At 42.4% G+C, this 18,883-nt stretch overlaps 1 protein-coding gene across 3 annotated transcripts in view; it reads left to right on the forward strand.

Moving 5' to 3' along the window:
• The first annotated feature begins 1,416 nt into the window (after nt 1–1,416).
• Nucleotides 1,417–18,883, forward strand: part of BOK (BCL2 family apoptosis regulator BOK) — a 56,026-nt gene continuing 38,559 nt past the window's right edge. For 2 of the 3 annotated variants that reach the window (XM_068128555.2, XM_068128554.2), the window contains exons 1-3: nt 1,417–1,511; nt 2,102–2,351; nt 11,904–12,035. In XM_068128555.2, the coding sequence (XP_067984656.1) occupies nt 2,117–2,351; nt 11,904–12,035 (367 nt within the window). In that variant the 5' untranslated portion in view covers nt 1,417–1,511; nt 2,102–2,116. The remainder of the gene's footprint in view (nt 1,512–2,101; nt 2,352–11,903; nt 12,036–18,883) is intronic. The other variant, XM_078784680.1, reaches the window with a different exon arrangement.

Consider the following 18,883-nt stretch of genomic DNA (forward strand, 5'->3'; position numbering starts at 1 on the left):
TGTATAACTGTCAATAAGCATATAATCTGTATAACTGTCAATAAGCATATAAATCTGTATAACTGTCAATAAGCATATAAATCTGTATAACTGTCAATAAGCATATAATTAATCTTGGGACCAGGACCCTGCACCATGACCAGGACCCTGCACCATGCACCATGACCAGGGAGTGATGCACCATGACCAGGGAGTGATACACCATATGACAGGGGACAGTGATCAGTTTGGAATAAAATGTGTCACATTTCAATGTTACACTGTTTAGAGTTCATGAAAAGTTTGTAATTATGCTAAACTATTCTCTTTTTTGTACTTTAGTGGTGATCCCATGGCTTGGTTCAACCTACCCCCTTGCAAGGTTCAAGGTACTCCGCAGTAACTCGCCCTACCTCACTTCGGATATATTTATTTTTAAACATCAAAATTGGCCGTAACAGAGAAATGCTGACTCATGTTGCCTCTGGCAGAATTTATCCATTCATCTTAAAGTGAAGACATTTTTGGCCCACAATGGAGGTTTGACCTCTTTGTCATTTTAGGTGTGGAACAAAAGTCGAAAAACCTGTTCAAGGTGCCCCGCTGTCCCCTTACTGTTTTAAAAAAATTATAGAAGCTCAGGCTCCTCAACGGACCCTGAGGAAGCGACCCTCCCCAAGACCCTCATCCTCCCCCCCCCCTCATCCTTCCCCTCCCCCTCATCCTCCCCCCCCCCCCCCTCTCTCCCCCGCCCCTCCCCTCTCGTCCATTGCTGGAAGTTCCTGGTGATTTGTTCGTGGTGCCGGCGATAACTCGCCTACACTTCGCCAAGGACACCGCGCTATCCCAAACGTACACTAACGACCAGTAATTGGGAGACTGGTCCCCCGTGTAAACGTGCATCAGAGGGCCGGCCCGACCTGCACTGATGTCTTCGTCACTATCTGTGAAACACCAGGACGGTGGTTTATAGCTGGGTCTATATTTGAACCCAGAGTTCTTCTTCCAGCATACACATTGAAAACAATGGGACGGTCATTCCAGGCACGAGTGTAAATACGCAATGCGAGGCCAGGTTCAGTTTAGGAAGAGCAAAGACTCATTACCTGAGTGCTGTGCTGTTGTCTGTTACTTTGTAGGCAATAGGCATCCATATTTGGTATTCTTCTTCTTCCTCTTCTTTACTCGTTGGCCTCATTAGATGAGTACGCTCCTGATCAATATCCTAATAATTTACAATTCATTTAACAACTGAATATGCATCGTGTTGTTTTTACATAAAAATGTATCTCTGAAATATTACACATTTTACGATCATTTCGACGTTATTAATGGCACGACTTGATTTCCTTCAAAATCTCTTCAGCGAAGCCTGCCCGATTTGTTTCCGTGGCAACGAAATGGAGACATTCTATTGGTCGGTTGCCTTAGGAGGGCGTGGCAGTTTTTATTTTATTTATTTGTTTTGCCTCCTGAAGCAGCTGTAAAAGTTGTTCGACCGGAGTGAGTGTTGAGCTACAAACCACTACTGGGTATGTGGTGCGCTTGGTGGTCTTGCTGATGACCTTGCAGCAGATGTTTTAAATGAAGTTCTTTACGTACTGTTCGTGCCATTTGTGTGTTCACATCCCAGATCAAAATCCACACGGGAATGCGTGCTGCTTGTGCGTGTCGTTTGAAGTCGACTGATCACGTGCCGAGTTCGGTTTAATGTCCTGTAAATGTACAGCCAGCCGTAGTGTTTATAGGTATAATTCAGGTTAAACTGCTCGAAGACTGTTTTCGGCTTCCAATGGACGTTTCCGACCAGGTTTCATAATTCAAAAGCTCAGATTCGATTGCATGAAAAATTTCAACTCGTCCATATCCAAGCAATCTAGAGCGGCCGACTCGGACATCCCCGGATTGAGGAATGAACCTTTGCGACATCTTTGCGACATCTTTGCGACCTCTTTGCGACCTCTTTGCGACGATCTTTGCGACGATCTTTGCGACTATCTTCGCGACTATCTTCGCGACGATCTTCGTGACGATCTTTGCGACGATCTTTGCGACGATTTTTGTGACCCCCTTGTGACGATCGTTGTGACGACCTTGTGACCTCTTTGTGTCCTCCATACAGAGACGAGGCTTGCACATGGAGATCCTTCGTCGAACTGCCCTGGTTCTCAAGATTGACTTGCTCGGGGAGTTGTGGACTCCAGCCAATGACGTGCAGCTCGTTGCCCAGGCCAAGACCCTGTGCGGGGACTGTATTACATGGCGATTATCGAGGACCGGCACCACCTTCAATGCATCCTCGCAATCTTCTGCAAGCAGCTGCAAAAGCTCAAGGATTCTTACAGAAGCCTCCCGCGTCCTGCTCCTGTTTGGTGAGTTAACGGGGTTTGGACACTGTGACCGGGCCCTCCCAAGTCCCAGCCAGGGGTGCTCTTGATGATTCTGGGACCTTGAGCCAAAGTCAAGGATGGGGGCCCCCTCACATCCACCTTATTCCCACCAACCCACTCTAAACAAGAATAAAGTGCCCAACTTTCACAATGCATGTGCCTTCGATAATGCACCGCAGATTGTGATTTGACTCTACTCTATTCTCCGATATTCGCCAAAAAAATACAGAAAACGTAGAGCTGTTACTATAAAAAAAGAAAAATATTATAATGGGAACGTAACGACTAGATTCATATGACATCTCGGTGTGAGTTCATTGTATTGGGCTCGAAAAACAACATACCTCGCGTTAACTCGGAAAAGATGTGGTTCGTAAGGTAGACATGTCTTTACCTGTTAGCCCTAACGTTCACACTGCTGCTGCCGGTGCTGGTGCTTCATTCATGGTTTTCCTTTTGAAAAATTAGTAACTTTTTGTAAACTTTATGTTATTGCCTTCACCACCGAAGGTGGATGGAAGTTATGTTTTCACCCCTGTCTGCTTGTCTGTCTGTTTGTGAACAGGATATTTTATGAACAAAGTTATGGACAGATTCGGAAGAAAAAAAACTTGGTGGACTGGTTGGGTGTTCATTGTAAAGTTGTGAATGGTTGGGTGTTCATTGTCAAGTTGTGAATGGTTGGGTGTTCATTGTAAAGTTGTGAATGGTTGGATGTGTGACAAGGACGAATCTATTAGATTTTGGTGAAGATCCGGATCCGGATGCAATAACTTTATAATTTTTAAGTGCTTCTTCACCGTTGAGTGATAGGGCCAAAAACGATATAATGCACGGTATTTCAAAAGGTTGCGGACAGAATATGACAACTTGGTGGATGACTTTGTTAGGCGACAAGAACAAGCCATTTGGATTTTGGTGCAGGTCCGAAACCAGATTTGGCCTATCGGTGCGATACAAAACGTAAACTGTTCCGCTTGGCGGAGGTTTGCACTCTACCGAATGCCGTTCTAGTTTCATCTGCTTTAAAAAAAAAATATATATATATATATTTTTTTTTGTCTGCCCCACTTGGATAATTTCATTTCATTGCTTCTGGTTAACCAAAGCATTCCATTCATTGCTTTGCCTAGGTAGGCCAAATAATATCGGCTCGATTGATTTAGTCCAGTGGTTCCAAACCTTTTTTCTGTCGTTTCCCCCTTCAACCAGTTCAACCGTCCGGATTTCCCCCCACCCCTCCTCCCAATATATATATGAACAAGGAAAAAAGTAGCCAAAACACAAAATGTATTCGCTAAATAACATAATCAAAAACATAAAAATATAGCAACACACACACACACCTACACACACACACACACACACACACACACACACACACACACACACACAGACACAGACACAGACACAGACACAGACACAGACACAGACACAGACACAGACACACACTCACACAGAAAAATTTTATTTAAAAAATTTCTTGTACAGAAATTTTTATTTACTGACGATGTTTTTTTGTTTTTTTTGTATACTGAATCGAGGCTCGTGAAAGAGCTGACATTTACTTCACAAACAAATCAACCAGACAAAAAATATATTAAAAGAGGGAGCGGAAGAGAAGAGAAGGGGAAGCACACAAACACTTGAGAGCACACAACATTTAAGAGCAGGGAGATGTGTGGGAGGGAGAGGGCTGTGGGGGAAGGAGGCGGGGGAAGGGGGGGTGGGAGAAGTATAAAACACAAGGACACCAAGGACTTCCAGGACAGAAGTTGGTATTTCAAAAAAGTGGAATTGGGGTGAAATTAGCAGGGATAGAAAAGATCAAGGTTTTGGATGGGGGACGATAAGAGATGGTGGTGAACAGCTGTTTTAAAGACCTGGAGGGTGGAGTGGGATTGAAGAGAGTGAGGGAGTTTGTTCCAGAGGCGGGAGAAAAGAGGAATGAAGGAGTGAAGGTGAGCAGAGAGTCTTGATTTTGGCAGTTTAACCATAAGAGGGTTACAGGCAGATCTTGTGCGACCTGTAGGAATATTTACGGGACAGAGCCCAGAGAGAGCTGGGGGGGGGGGGGGGGGGGGCAAGGCCAGAGAGGAGTCGGTAGAAGACGGAAAGACCACCAACCTGCTTGCGGTGAGTGAGTGAGAGGCCCTTGGAGTTAGCTCCATCGTGGGAGATTCCAATGATTCTGAATACTTTGGTTTCAACAGCGTGAAGACGAGCTAGGTGTGAGGCAGGAGCACCAGCCCAGAGGGGGAGAGCAGTATTCCATTGAGCTGCGGATGAAAGCCTTGTATGTGGTGAGGAGCTCAGGTGTGCCAAGGAAGGACTTCGCACGACGGAAGATGCCCAGTCGGCGACTGGCTTTGGAGGCCAGATTTGAAATGTGGTTTTCCCAGGAAAGATCATGGCAGATAGTGAGACCCAAAAGATTGAGTGACAGAACTTCTTGGAGAGGATTATTCAGAAAGTGGATGGGAGGGTTGTCCAGTCGGTCTTTTCGGAGAGACATCGTAAGAGTGTGAGATTTGTCAGGATTGAAAGACATGTTCCACTTGTTTGCCCAGTCTGTGATTTTGTCCAGGTCTGCAGAGAGTGAGGAGGCTGCAGACTGCCGATCTGAGGGATGAAGAATGGAGCAACAGAGAGTAGAGTCATCAGCAAAGAGATAGAGAGGATTTTCAAGAGAGTCAGAGAGATCATTGATGAAGACCAGAAAAAGCACAGGGCCCAGAACACTGCCTTGGGGAACTCCAGCCTGAACAGGAAGAGGAGATGAGAGAAACCCATTCAGGGCCACACGTTGACTACGACTAGAGAGGACGTCCGCCAGCCATGCGTGGAGATTTCCATGGATACCAAAAGAGGAGAATTTGGTGAGCAGAGCGGGGTGCCAGACTGTATCGAAGGCACGTGATATGTCAAGGGAGACAGCTCTAATTTCCTGTTTGGCATTGAGGACCTCCATCCATTGTTGAGAAAGCAGAAGCAGCATGTCCAGAGTAGAGTGACCAGGTCTGAAACCAAATTGATGATCAGAGATCAAGCCATTAGAGAAGAGGAAAGATTTCATATCTGAAGCAATGATGGATTCCATGACTTTGCTGATAATTGGGAGAAGGCTGATTGGTCTGTAGTTGCTAGGATCTGTTTTTGCACCTTTTTTGTGCAAAGCGGTGATGTTGGCTGATTTCCAAGCAGATGGCAGATGACCTTGAGCAAAAGAGAGGGTGAAGAGAACAGAGAGAGGGAGTGAAAGAGCGGAAGAACAGGATTTTAGGACCCGTGGGCTGATGCCGTCAGGTCCAGTTGCAGAATCAGAGTCGAGGGTTGACAGAAACTTTTCCACCTTGTCAGGAGGAAAGGACACAGAGTCCAGGAGCAGCTGGGTACGACTGGGTACGGTGGGTACAGAGAGGGATGGGAAGATGTTATAAATGTTTGTTAAATAAAAAGTCGAAGAACAAAAGAATTAAAGATTTGAGATTTATTCACTAAAGCACAATATTACACGAATGCTAATATTGTATTTCCCTTGCAATAAGTTTCCCCCCTGGAATCCTAAAATTTCCCCCCAGGGGAAAATTTCCCCCAGGTTGGGAAATGCTGATTTAGTCTGTGTGTCGGTTTTTTGTTTAAAAAATAATAATTTTGACCGACGAATAGCGCTAGCTAGATTTGCGAAGGGAAGGTACACATCTGGAACTGGTTGTTGTTGGAGTTTTTTGCTCTCAGAGAAAATAGAAATACAGTGGATGAAAACACTATCGGATTTTTCATTTTATACACTGGGTGATGTAGTTGATCGATTATTAAGTAGTTCATATAGTTCACAAGGTTTCGGCCGAATCTGTCCATCCGTCCAATCCGTATATCACCCCCACTGGCCGTCTGGGCTCTGGGCAATTGCCCAGGCTGCCCCATAGGTAAGACCGTCCCTGCTCCCAGCTCCATATTTTAATTATAACAAATGAATGAACGAATAAAACACTTAAATCAAAAATATGGATGTAGACTATGGGATGTCTGCTCATATCGTTCAGTCTTGTGGTCCACTCATGGGGGGAAGATGTAATTTGGTTTAAAGTGAAGCTAATATATGTGTCATCACTATTATACCTTATCCCACATCCAGAAGTTGCACATTCGCGAAGGGTGCGGGCTCAAAGTTTTGGGGGTAAACAAGGAATTAAGGGCATGCGTCGTCACTTCAGACCAAAATGTTGTTTTTCTACTTGTGTGCTCTGTATGTATTTAACCATTTTAAAAATATTAAATATGCAACAGGTGTATTTTTATTCTAAATGTACACATCTGGGTAATAGAAAAATGTAATGTGCACAAAAAAAATAATGACGTGATAAGAAAGGAACTATCAAAGTTGGTATAATTTTATATAAAATGTGTTCTGGACTATTTTGATGTAGAGTGTAATGTTGTGTGATGTAAATATGACGGTAGACTCAACAGATAGTCGGTTGACAGTTATCTACATGGTATTTGTATTTTATTCAGGAGTTACTATGCTTGTGACTCGTACATAGTTTGGAAACGTGCAGAAACTTTGTATTTGAAAGTTTGATTACACAGATTTCCTGGTATAACAGAATAATTAGGGCTCTAATGTATAGGCATTGCAATTGAATTCTTCTCGTATCAATTGAGCATGTTATGATTTGTATTTATATTAACATTTACAATATTAATTATTTCTTGTTATAGAGTCAATCAATTCATGATTTGTATAATACATTTACATGAAGAGTGATTTTCTTGCTGTAAAGTCAATCAATAAACCTGAATTGATAAATGAATCAATGACTTGAATAACATTTTCTTTCTTTTTTTACAGTTTTTACAATTCATCATTTGTATGTACATCTACTAGAGAAGTAAAATTTGGAAATCAGAAATCCATAAAATCTGAAATCTGGCTATCAATATCTCATTGATCCACAAAAAAAAATACAATCTGGCATCTCTACTTGTTAAAAATAAATGAAATATTTACAAAATGTATACATGTACCTGATCCGTCATACATGTAGAGTGAATACGTTTACAAAACGTTGTCATGTATGACTGAATTGTCAATGTACATGTGGGGTTTGGATAACATTTTGACAATGACCATAACTCAAAATCCCCTGACCTACATATGTTACAAATTTACCTCAATTTTAGAATTCCTTGCATCACCTCCCATTACATGTAGTGATGTAGATCCATGTCTACTTTTTAAAAAATCCAAACATTTGCTTTTAAGGTGCATTTCATGATTCTAGCATCATCTTTGATGTATGGTTCAGTAGATATCCAGGAAAATGGCTTATTTCCTAAAATTCAGTTGATTCAAACATTGAATTTGAATTACTACAGTTAAATTAAGTGCCTCATAGGCCACTGCAGTGTGTTGCAATTTCTGTCTGCCTACAGACATTCCCTTCACACAAAACATTTTGGAAAACTTAATATGTATTTTGGCTGTATCAAGAATGTAGATAAATCGAGCAAGGAACTTAATGTGCACCTGAAAAATTGGGCGCAGCTCCACTATACGACAGCTTTTTAAAAAAGCTGTCAGAAAACGAACACATCTTGGGTGTAAAAGGATGCGCAGAAGGTAACAAGAAAATGTATGCACTGCTAAAATTGGACATGGCTCCGCTGTGCAACAGCTTTTTAAACGAAAATTTTAAGAAAACTAATACATTCAATGTCGTGATTCAATAAATGCATTTGATTTTGCCTGTATTTTGACGTACACACCTGACAAGTAGGTGCAAGAAAATGATTTAATAATGTTAAATGTGCCCCTGAAAAATCGGGCGTAGCTCCGCTGTACGACAAAGTTCAAACCATGATTTTCTTGTGTACAAACATGATAATACAGATAACATATTGATCATGGACTAGCAAGCTTTACTACTACTACTAGTCATGCTATTTATGAAAGAGCTGGTTGAACATGTTCACATGGATTCGATCAAATCAACACATGTGCAGTATATCTGCCGATGTTTATAGCATTATTGTACAAGGATATCAACGTACCTGCAAAATATTTATCTTCTTGCTTTTGTTTTGCAACCAAGCCCCGTTTCTGCTTCGAAGAATCGGTAAAATACTGGTAGCATCGCCGATGAAATCCAGCGTCTTCGGGCGTAGGAGCGTTAATGTAGCCGCCATGTTCTTGCACAAAACACCGCTATTTCAGTCCGATTTCCGACTAGATTTTGCCAAATACCAACACTACATAAAAATTAAGCCCACGAGGATTCGATGAAGGGTCTTATATCTTCATCAGTAACACCAGAATCGTGGCAAATACACTTTAAATTGAGAAATTCTCTCCCTTTCCGCAGCCATCATGCCACTTACGACACATAATTATATGCAATCAGCTGTTTGTGGACGTCGGACGTGACCCAAAAAATCGCGGTTTACGTATATCGGCAATGAAACGCCAATAGCTGCCTTTGCCGTAGTCTTCCCAAACAGCGTTCCTTATTGGATAAGCAAGAAGACTCTACCGAAGACGTTACTTAAATAATATCTCATTGGATGAAAGCTTGCAGGTCGTTCAATACTATTTAGAATTGTAAGTCGGTTATATTTCACGAATTGCGCTAAAATGTGCATATTATATTCACGGAATAAGTCAAAATAGGTAATTTCTTAATTATTTCTTAATTTTAAACTTTTTTATGTCCCCCCCCCCCCCCCCCCCCCCCGAACTGGACCACAAGACTGAACGATACGAGCGGACATCCCATAGTCTATACCGTCATATTTACTTCACACAACATTACACTCTACATCAAAATAGTCCAGAACACATTTTATATAAAATTATACCAACTTTGAGAGTTCCTTTCTTATCAGATCATTATTTTTTTGTGCATATTACGTTTTTCTATTACCCAGATGTGTATATTTATAATAAAAATACACCAGTTGCATATTTAATATTTTAAAAATTGTTCAATACATACAGAGCACACAAGTAGAAAAGCAACATTTTGATCTGAAGTGACGATGCATGCCCTTAATTCCTTGTTTACCCCAAAAACTTTGAGCCCGCACCCTTCGCGAATGTGCAACTTCTGGATGTGGGATAAGGTATAATAGCGATGACACATATATTAGCTTCACTTTAAACCAAATTTCATCTTCCCCCCATGAGTGGACCACAGGAATCATTTTCGAGAGGAATAAGGAAGGCACAGCCCATAGCCTAATGTACAAGGGTGGTTCAAATTGGCCCAAGGTTTTGTTTACAAAGGAGTAATATATGCAGATTAATAACTTGAGGGAATGTCTATAATGTTGATGAAAGACACCTGTTATCACACGTTTCCTTCTTTTAATAATGCATGTGCTTCAAAATAAATGAGATATAAACAGAGGGTGGAAAGGCGTATATTAATAATTTCCGGTCAATGAAAACAAGCTTGTTGGAAATGAGATGAGTGTGGTGATGATTGGCATGGGGCTCGAAACTGAGTTGTAAACAAAAGTCCAAACCGAATTTGAACTACCCTCTGAAAAAAAAAAAAACCACAACAAAGTCAGGATTCGGACCCAGGCTCGACAGCTTGGAGGTGAGCGTGCGTACCTTTAAGCCATCCTGCCACCTCCAACTTTCTACTATACATTTATTTAAATATTGTTCACATAATGTATACATCTAATATGCTTGACTTTTCCTGGACATTCATATTGAATTCGTTTGATTGCAAGGATTTTGTGAGATCATGATTTGAACCTCAAGGTACTAAAAACATGTCTAGGCTTGTGGAGACGGTTAACTTCACATCCCTTCACAAGAATGGTATTCTTCGGTGCGGTGTCTGCATGCAGAGTACGGCGGTTTTAAAGTCTCATATAACTTTACAGGACATCAAATCCAGAGGCAAATGGCACATTTACGAACGTTATCGTACTAACCCACTATGGGTACAGTGGAGGTTTATTGACCAGTTGGAACACTGGACCGACACCCCAGAGGTTGTGGGTTCAAAGTCCTCTGAAGGCGGCATTCGTTTAAAGTTTCAACACGTCGAGCAAGACTCAGAACTGCCATGTCACAATTTGATTGTTGGTTCAATCTGATCACAATTTGATCCTGCTTGACATTCCGTAGTGAAGACTAACGAGGTAGCAACAATATTAGACACTGCAGCTCATCATTGATTACTTTTGATTGTTTAAAGTCTCGGTAAGGGTTCTTCATACCTGAGAATGAAAGTCCAACATGTTCATAATAATGCGAAGTTCTGATTTGTCATACTCGATGTCTCTTGGCGGATAGTCGGCATATAAACACTTGCTTGTCTAGCTGAATTGCTCTTCTGTATCTGGTATTTGGAAAAAACACTATGATATCATTACCTATGCCACCAAAGGTTGTGTTTTTGGTTGTGGTTTCACCCCTGTGTGTTTGTCTGTGAACAGGATATTTCAAAAAGTTGTGGATGGATTCGGATAAATTGGTGGACAGGTTGGGTGTGTGACAAGGGTGAAATGATTCGATTTTGGTGAAGATCTGGGTACGGATCCGACTACTAGAATTTTTTGTGATTCTTCACCATTAAGATATAGGAGCAAAAACTAAATTTCAAAAAGTGATGGACAGATTCAGCCAAAACTTTATGGACAGGTTGAGTGTGTGATAAGGAAGAAGTATTTCCATTTTGGTGAAGATGCGGATACAATACTTTTTTAAGTGATTCTTCACCATTGAGAAATGGGGCCAAAATCTATATACAGCATGAAAATTCAAAATGTTGTGACAAAAGTTGGTGGATGAGTTGGTTGGGCGACAAGAACAAGCGATTAGATTTTGGTTCAGGTCCGAATCCAGATCCGGCCTATCAGTGGGATACAAAACATAAACTATTCAGCCTGACGGAGGTATGCGCCCTACCGAGTGCTGTTCTGGTTTATTACTCCCGCCAGGGAGTAATGCATTCGATCGTGTCCGTCCGTGTGTGTGCGTATGTGTGTTCGTATGTTCGTGTGTTTGTGAACAAGATGTCTGGAAAAGTTCTGAACGGATTTGGATGAAAGTTGGTGGGATGATTGCCCTTGGGATAAGGAAGAATTGATTCGTTTTTGGTGAAGCTCAGGATATTATTCTGGATCCAGGAATTTTTGAAGGATTTTTTTACCATTGGAAGATGGGCTCAGCGGCCACACACGGCGGGAGTATGCGCTCTACTGAGTGGCGTTCTAGTTTTTGTTTTTTTAATGGCTCTTTGTAAACAAACTGTTTTACTAAGTCGTCCTTAAATCTCTGCAATGCAGTAATTAAATAAAAAATACATTTTTCTTCCAAAGAGTGACGTGTTATTTATATATTTTTTAAAAAAAAGCATATATATGCCTGTCACACAAAATAAAGCATATGTATGACATACCTGTCAGGTTAATGGTTGTGGCATTGTATTCTTGCTCTCCATGCAAACTGCTGGACTGTTCAGGTTTAACCAGATGAATGAAAAATTTTCTGCCACTTGCTCTGCACAGCTCAAGAGCTGGAGGCCGTGTTCCCTGATCTGTTTCACAACGTTGATCGGAAACTGCATGTGCTGGCCCTCGCTGAGCTGGAATTGTGTGAAGCGCTGCATGCATTTGCAACACTTCTTTTCTATGAACAACGTGAGTTTCTTATTCTTTTGTTTGCAGCATTTGTTTGTGCGTAGCATCATTTTCTGCTGGCACAACTGTGATGCTGATGCAGTGCCCCCTGAAAGTTAGAACAGGAATATGGCCAGTGGTGTTGGCGGTAGCTTGCTTACTCTTCGCTAAGAGCACTGCGGGATCTTTACCATCCACCAAATAATATTAACAGACAGGACACCCAGCTTAACATCCATCTGAGGGATGGCACACACGATGCCTCACCCTCTCAGCGAAACACCAGGGTGACCTTTATAGCTGAGTCGATCCTGGTCTAGAGTAGGTATCTAGACAGTTTTGAGGTGGGTGTGCATACATGTATACTATTCTACTCTTCTAATCTCATGTACTACTTTTGTCAAAAGCAATTATTATTTTGAAACGAGGAACCCTCCAAGCTATTTTCTTAAATGGAAACCTTTTTGAGCTAGGAGGCATTATGGAGTGTTGCAAATGTGATGTTTAACACTTTGCCAAACTTTGATTTGATCTGAAGTTGTGTTGCCATTATGTTGAGTGTTGAAATATTATGACTGTCTATTTATCTGTCTGTCTGCTTTCATGCCCATTCAATAATTTGAGAGTAAACATGTACTATACTATGCTATAAAAAAAATTCTCTTTTTAAGGCCATTTTCCCTGCTAGAGTGGGGGTTAGCCTTGTGGGCCATCATGGTTGACAATCATCATGGTTCCCTTTTTGAGGCAATGTTTTTATGGCCGGATGCACTTCCTGACACCAACCCTTTAGTCGCCTCTTACGACACGCAGGGATACGGTGTACCTATTCTAAACCGGGGTACACCGTATCTATCTATAATTCCAGTAATCTCTGTGTGTGTGTGTGTGTCTGTGTGTTTGTCTGTGACCGCTGTTTCTCGACAACCACGGGTCCGATATACTTGAAACTTGCCAGGTATATTGCTGGGGACCCGAGGATGTGCCTTTTCAAGGTTTGAAATTAATCGGACAAGTGGTTCCCAAGGTATGGTCACCGTACTCGCAAGCCGTTCGCTTTGGCTTTGCGAATGGACCAAACCATTTCATGTAAATAGAGGGGGGGGGGTTCTACCGTACTCGCAAGCCGTTCGCTTTGGCTTTGCGAATGGACCAAACCATTTCATGTAAATAGAGGGGGGGGGGGGGTTCTGTGGTCGTTACTGCCACGTGGTTTCAAAGTTTTTTTTTTTGTTGTTGTTGTTTGCACGCATGTTTTTTTGCACCCACGTACGGGCACGCCCTAGTAATTATAAAGAACACTCACCGTTCATAAAGCACATTCATCCCAGCAAGCTGGTACTCAATTTTCCGACCTCGGAAGGATGACAGGCTGGTTTGGTCATGTGTTGAGGAAAGATGAAAGTGACTGGTTGAGAAGAGTGATGGAAATGAATGTAGAAGGTAGTAGAGGACGGGGAAGACTGAGAAAGACTTGGCTAAAGATGGTGGAAGAAGAAATGTGGGCCAGGGGGTTAACAAGGGGAGATGCAGAAAATAGGGCAAAATGGAGAAGATTGTCATGGGGACCGCAAGGCTAACCCCTGCTCCCTCAGGGAAAATGGCCTTAAAATGCCTGTTGTTGTTGTTGTTGGAAGGATGACAGGCTGAGTCAACCTCCCTGGTGTTGATTCAGCGATCGACCTGGATTCAAACTCAGGATCCTAGGATCCCAAGCCAGTACCCTAACTGCTAAGCCAACACCAGGCTTTGCTATACTATACTATGCTTGGAAGAAATTGTAAACGTACCTCCGACTCGTGAATTGTTTGTTTTAAATCCATACCTTCAAGCAGAGATGGCGACTTGAGTCGGAGACTTGGATTAGAGTCGGCAATTTTGTGACTTCCAACTTGACTTGAGTTTGTAGACCTCTTGACAACAATGATGATGATGAATGAACACTATCAAAAGAAAGATGTCTCAATGATGTGTTTGTGTCTAATTTTCATTCGATGTCTGGTAGTCGGTAGAATGTGCTTGTATTTATAAATAAAGACCGCTGGAGTCTTGCGCCAAAGGGAGCACGATCTCGGGAAATAGAGCGCGTTGAGCTTAGAAAATATATTACTTATACACCGTCCAAAGTGCTGCTGAGCTCCGAGCCTCTGATCTCACATACATGTGTCCAGTCAAGTAAGGAGGTAAATTACGCAGAAAAGCAAGTGGAGCTATGGTATGTTTCATTTCATGGATTATTTGTTCTTGAATTCAGTAGGCATGTTATGCATGTATGCTGTGCCGTGTATGTATGGAATTGTTATTGCTGCTGCTCGGTTCAGTTCACACCCATCAAGCTTCTGTGTTTTTTTTTTGTTTGTTTGTTTCCCTCCCCCAAGTCTACGTGTGTTGCGGCTCATGATGGAACTATAATAAGCAAACGCACACCACACGTAATGCTTTTGGCTTCGTGTGGACGTTCTCGCCATTACGCCATCGAGACTGAGCGTCACTGCTTAGCTTGTTGGTACTCTGCGCATGCGTGCTTCACTTCATTATCAAGACTTGATTTGAGACTTGCCCTCATAGACTTAAGACTTACTTGAGACTTGGCTCAGGTGACTTGTTGACATCTCTGCCTTCAAGCACCTGAAATGAAGCCACAACAAATATTCCAAGCAGCAGTTCGAGGCACATTGGGGTGACCTGAGATTTGGAAGGTGGTTATGGTCTTCGAAGCTTCTGGTCGAACACCAAGGCACCAGAGTGCAGATCTATGTGGAGGACAGGAATCTCGTGGGGATTCTGGGAAAGTGTAAGAAAGCTGCTGGAGAAGCAGAGTGCTGAGGGGATAAGTGGGCTTTCATAAACAAGCAGGGGAGGCAGAATAAATCCAATAATGATGGTCCTGTAAAAGACAAGAATGGAAATACAGGGAGTCCCTGACTTGCGAACACCCGGACTTACGGACTGACCCCCATAAGATATTTTATGCCTCTCGCGACCTCGTGGTGTCGCGACTTCGTGGCCAGATGCATTGTTTTTTGGGTGTTTGTCCGGCTGTCTGTGTGTGTGTCCGTGATAGGTTTTCGTTACCGCGATAACTTAAGAATGGCTGAAAGGATCCAAGTCAAATGTGGTACAAGTATGTATAAGGATACAAATAAACTGATTAGATTATGGGGTCAAGAGGTCAGAGGTCATGTTGGGTAAAACAAAATCTGTTACCGAGCTAACTTGTGAACCAATGATGTGATTTTGACCAAACTTGGTACAAGTATGTGTAATGATGGAATAATGTGGGCGGAAGCATATCGGTCAACCGTTGTAGTTATTATTATTGTTGTTTTTTTTAAAATGTCAGATGTAAACGTTCGCTCGTAGGTACACACCGATCATGGGCGGAGCAACTCAGGACTCATTGGTTGGCAGCGAGACTCAGGAATCTCAGGACTCAGCATGACTTTTTCTTCCACAAGATGTAGGGTCTGAGCGTTGCATGGTCCACAGAATCATGTGTACTGTACAGTACTGAACTGCTCGCAGCTACATTCAGTGCCACACATTTTACCGTGATAACAAACCCAACTTATATACATTTAATAAACATTTCAGTGATGTTTCTGCAACAAAAAAAATGCAGAACCTTAACATTGGAGATGAAACGGAACACTATAAAACAATCTGATAAAGTTGAAACTCCTCTCTAAATCATTTATTCAATAGTCCTTAATCATTCCACGATCAGAATAATTATAAAGAACAAGATGAGAATTTACAACATATGATATGTCCCCATTCAGTCAACAATAATAACAAGACAAATAAGTGGTTTTATTTCCAATATGGAAAAATTGCTTGAAGTATTATTTACTCATTTATTGCAAATGTACAATATTTCGGCTTGCGTGTTAAATTGTGTTTAAAAAAAACAAAAAACCCACCTTTAGAGGCCATTTTGAGGCCATTTTTAGAACCATGTTAAATAGGCGATATTGGCTTTGTTGTAAAACCGAACCACCACTTTTAACAGAGTATTGGGGAATTCGAGGTCTGACCTACGAACATCCGACTTAAGAACTATTGTTCGGAACACAACCTGTTCGTAAGTTGAGGACTTCCTGTACAGTATCGAACAACAACGGCACTCGGTAGAGCGTATCACAAACTTAAAAAAAAAAAAATCATAGTCGAGGCTCGTTAAAAAGCTATTAGTTGTACACTGAACAGATCAGGATGCCACAGGATTAAAGGAACAGTAGAGAGGATGACGAGGAGGACGAGGAGGACCAAAACACCAACAGCAGAGTTGAAGACCATGGTTGAGGCAGGCTACGCATTGTATCCCTCTGATAGGCGGGATCTATATCCGGACCTTAACCAAAATCGAATCGGCTTGTTCTTGTCACCTACCCAACTCTTCCACCAAGTTCTGTCATGACCTGTTCGCAACCTTTTGAAATACCGTGCTGGATATCGGTTTTGGCCACATGTCTCAATTGTGAAAAACACTTTTAAAATGCTAGTATCCAGATCTTCACCAAAATCTAATCGATTCATCTTTGGCACACACCCAACCTGCCTACCATTTTCCACCCGAATCTTTCCATAACTTTTTGATATCCTGCTCTCACAGTCAGACAAGCAGGGGTGAAAACATAACCTCCGTCCACCTATGGTGGTGGAGGTAAAAAAAAGACAGATGGACAGAACCTTTTGAATAGACCAGTACCTGAGTCTAGAATAGACTTTGACCAAATTTCTAGAATGGATGTGTTCTGTCAATATGGAAGAAATCACAATGGCTGAGATGCTTTGCCCAATTTGAAAGCTGAAGTACAACAAAGCGACAGAGCAGGATCAAATAGCACCAGATTTATTAAAAGCCAATGGAGAAACGAATCTTGATTCCTACAGCTCTTCGACCTGATGTGGAATGCAGAAAGAACACGCAAAGTGAAGCGGAAAGGGGCCATCATAAAGCTTCCGAAGAAAGGAGACATCCAGAACTGTAATATAATTGGAGGGAGATTACATTACTGTACATGCCGGGGAAAGTTGATTTGTGCTGTAATCCTCAATCGAGTCAGGAAAGCGGTTTATGAAAGATTGGTATGAAAAGCGGTTTATGAAAGGTATTCCCTTGACGTATCTCGTGCCTTCGATACGGTCTGGCACCCCGCTCTGCTCACCAAACTCTCCTCCTATGGTATTCATGCAAATCTCCATGCATGGCTTGCGGACTTCCTCTCTGGTCGCAGTCAACGTGTGGCCCTGAATAGATTTCTCTCATCTCCCCTTCCTATTCAGGCTGGAGTTCCCCAAGGCAGTGTTCTGGGCCCTGTGCTTTTTCTGGTCTTCATCAATGATCTCTCAGACTCTCTGGAAAATCCTCTCTATCTCTTTGCTGATGACTCCACTCTCTGCCGCTCCATACCTCATCCCTCAGATCAGCAGTCTGCAGCCTCCTCAGTCTCTGCAGACCTGGACAAAATCACAGACTGGTCAAACAAGTGGAACATGCTTTTCAATCCTGACAAATCTCACACTCTTACTATTTCTCTCCGAAAAGGCCGACTGGACAACCCTCCCATCTACTTTTTCAACAATCCTCTCCAAGAAGTTCTGTCACTCAAGCTTTTGGTTCTCACTATCTGCCATGATCTTTCCTGGAAAAACCACATTTCCAAGCTGGCCTCCAAAGCCAGTCGCCGACTGGGCATCCTTCGTCGGTCGTGCGAAGTCCTTCCTTAGCACACCTGAGCTCCTCACCACATACAAGGCTTTCTTCTGCAGCTCGATGGAATACTGCTCTCCCCTCTGGGCCGGTGCTCCTGCCTCACACCTAGCTCGGCTTCATGCTGTTGAAACCAAACATTTGTATCTCCTGTGATGAAGCTGATTCTGAGGGCCTTTCACTCACTCACTCACCGCAGGCAGGTTGGTGGACTTTCTGTCTTCTACCGACTCCTATCCGGCCTAGCCCCCCCCCCCCCAGCTCTCTGGGCTCTGTCCCCCAAATATTCCAACAGGTCGCACAAGATCTGCCTGCAACCCTCTTTTGGTGAAAATGCCAAAATCAAGACTCTCTGCTCACCTTCTCTCTTTCATTCCTCTTTTCTCCCGCTTCTGGAACAAACGCCCTCACTCTCTCCAATCCCACTCCTCCCTCTCTCCAATCCCACTCCACCCTCCAGGTCTTTAAAACGGCCAGATCACCCAGATAAACGTTAATTCACCCCAGATCTACTTTTTTGAAATACCGACGTGTTTCTCAGTGGTTTTTAAAAAAGACTTTTATGTTGAAACAAATATGGCGGCCGAACCACGTGACCGATGACATCATTTTTTTTTCCCTCCACCAATTTATCCCTCGATGACGCTCAAGAAATTTCATCTTGATCGGATGAAGTTTTGTAATTGTCGAATTATGACGTCATAATAGAGGCACCTATGACATAATTAACATATTTTATTCCCCATGGAGAGTTCTTTACAATGAGCTCAATGTCTCAATTTTTTCAAAGCAGCGCTTTCGGAGATATAGAGGTGCAAAATTTTTCGGGTTTTCCAAGATGGCGCCCATACCACGTGACCTATGACATCATAATTATCATTAAAAATGATACAGGTGGAGTTGCACTTATGGTGAAAATTTCCTGTCAATCGGACCAATGGTTGCAGAGAAAAGCATATTTATTCTGTGCGGACAAACAAATAAACAAACGGACTAAAATGCAACACCCTCTCCTCATGTGAGTAATACCAAGCTTAATCCTGGCTTTGTTCTGTGTCAGTGTCTGGATGCTGCTGTTGCGCACGCTTTGCTTGACCACCTGCCTGTGATTGATGCTCCTCCTTCCCAATCCTTTAGGAACCTTTTCCACCAT

Source organism: Myxine glutinosa, chromosome 9 (assembly GCF_964187855.1).
Source record: "Myxine glutinosa chromosome 9, kmMyxGlut1.1, whole genome shotgun sequence".
Classification (NCBI taxonomy): domain Eukaryota; kingdom Metazoa; phylum Chordata; class Myxini; order Myxiniformes; family Myxinidae; genus Myxine; species Myxine glutinosa.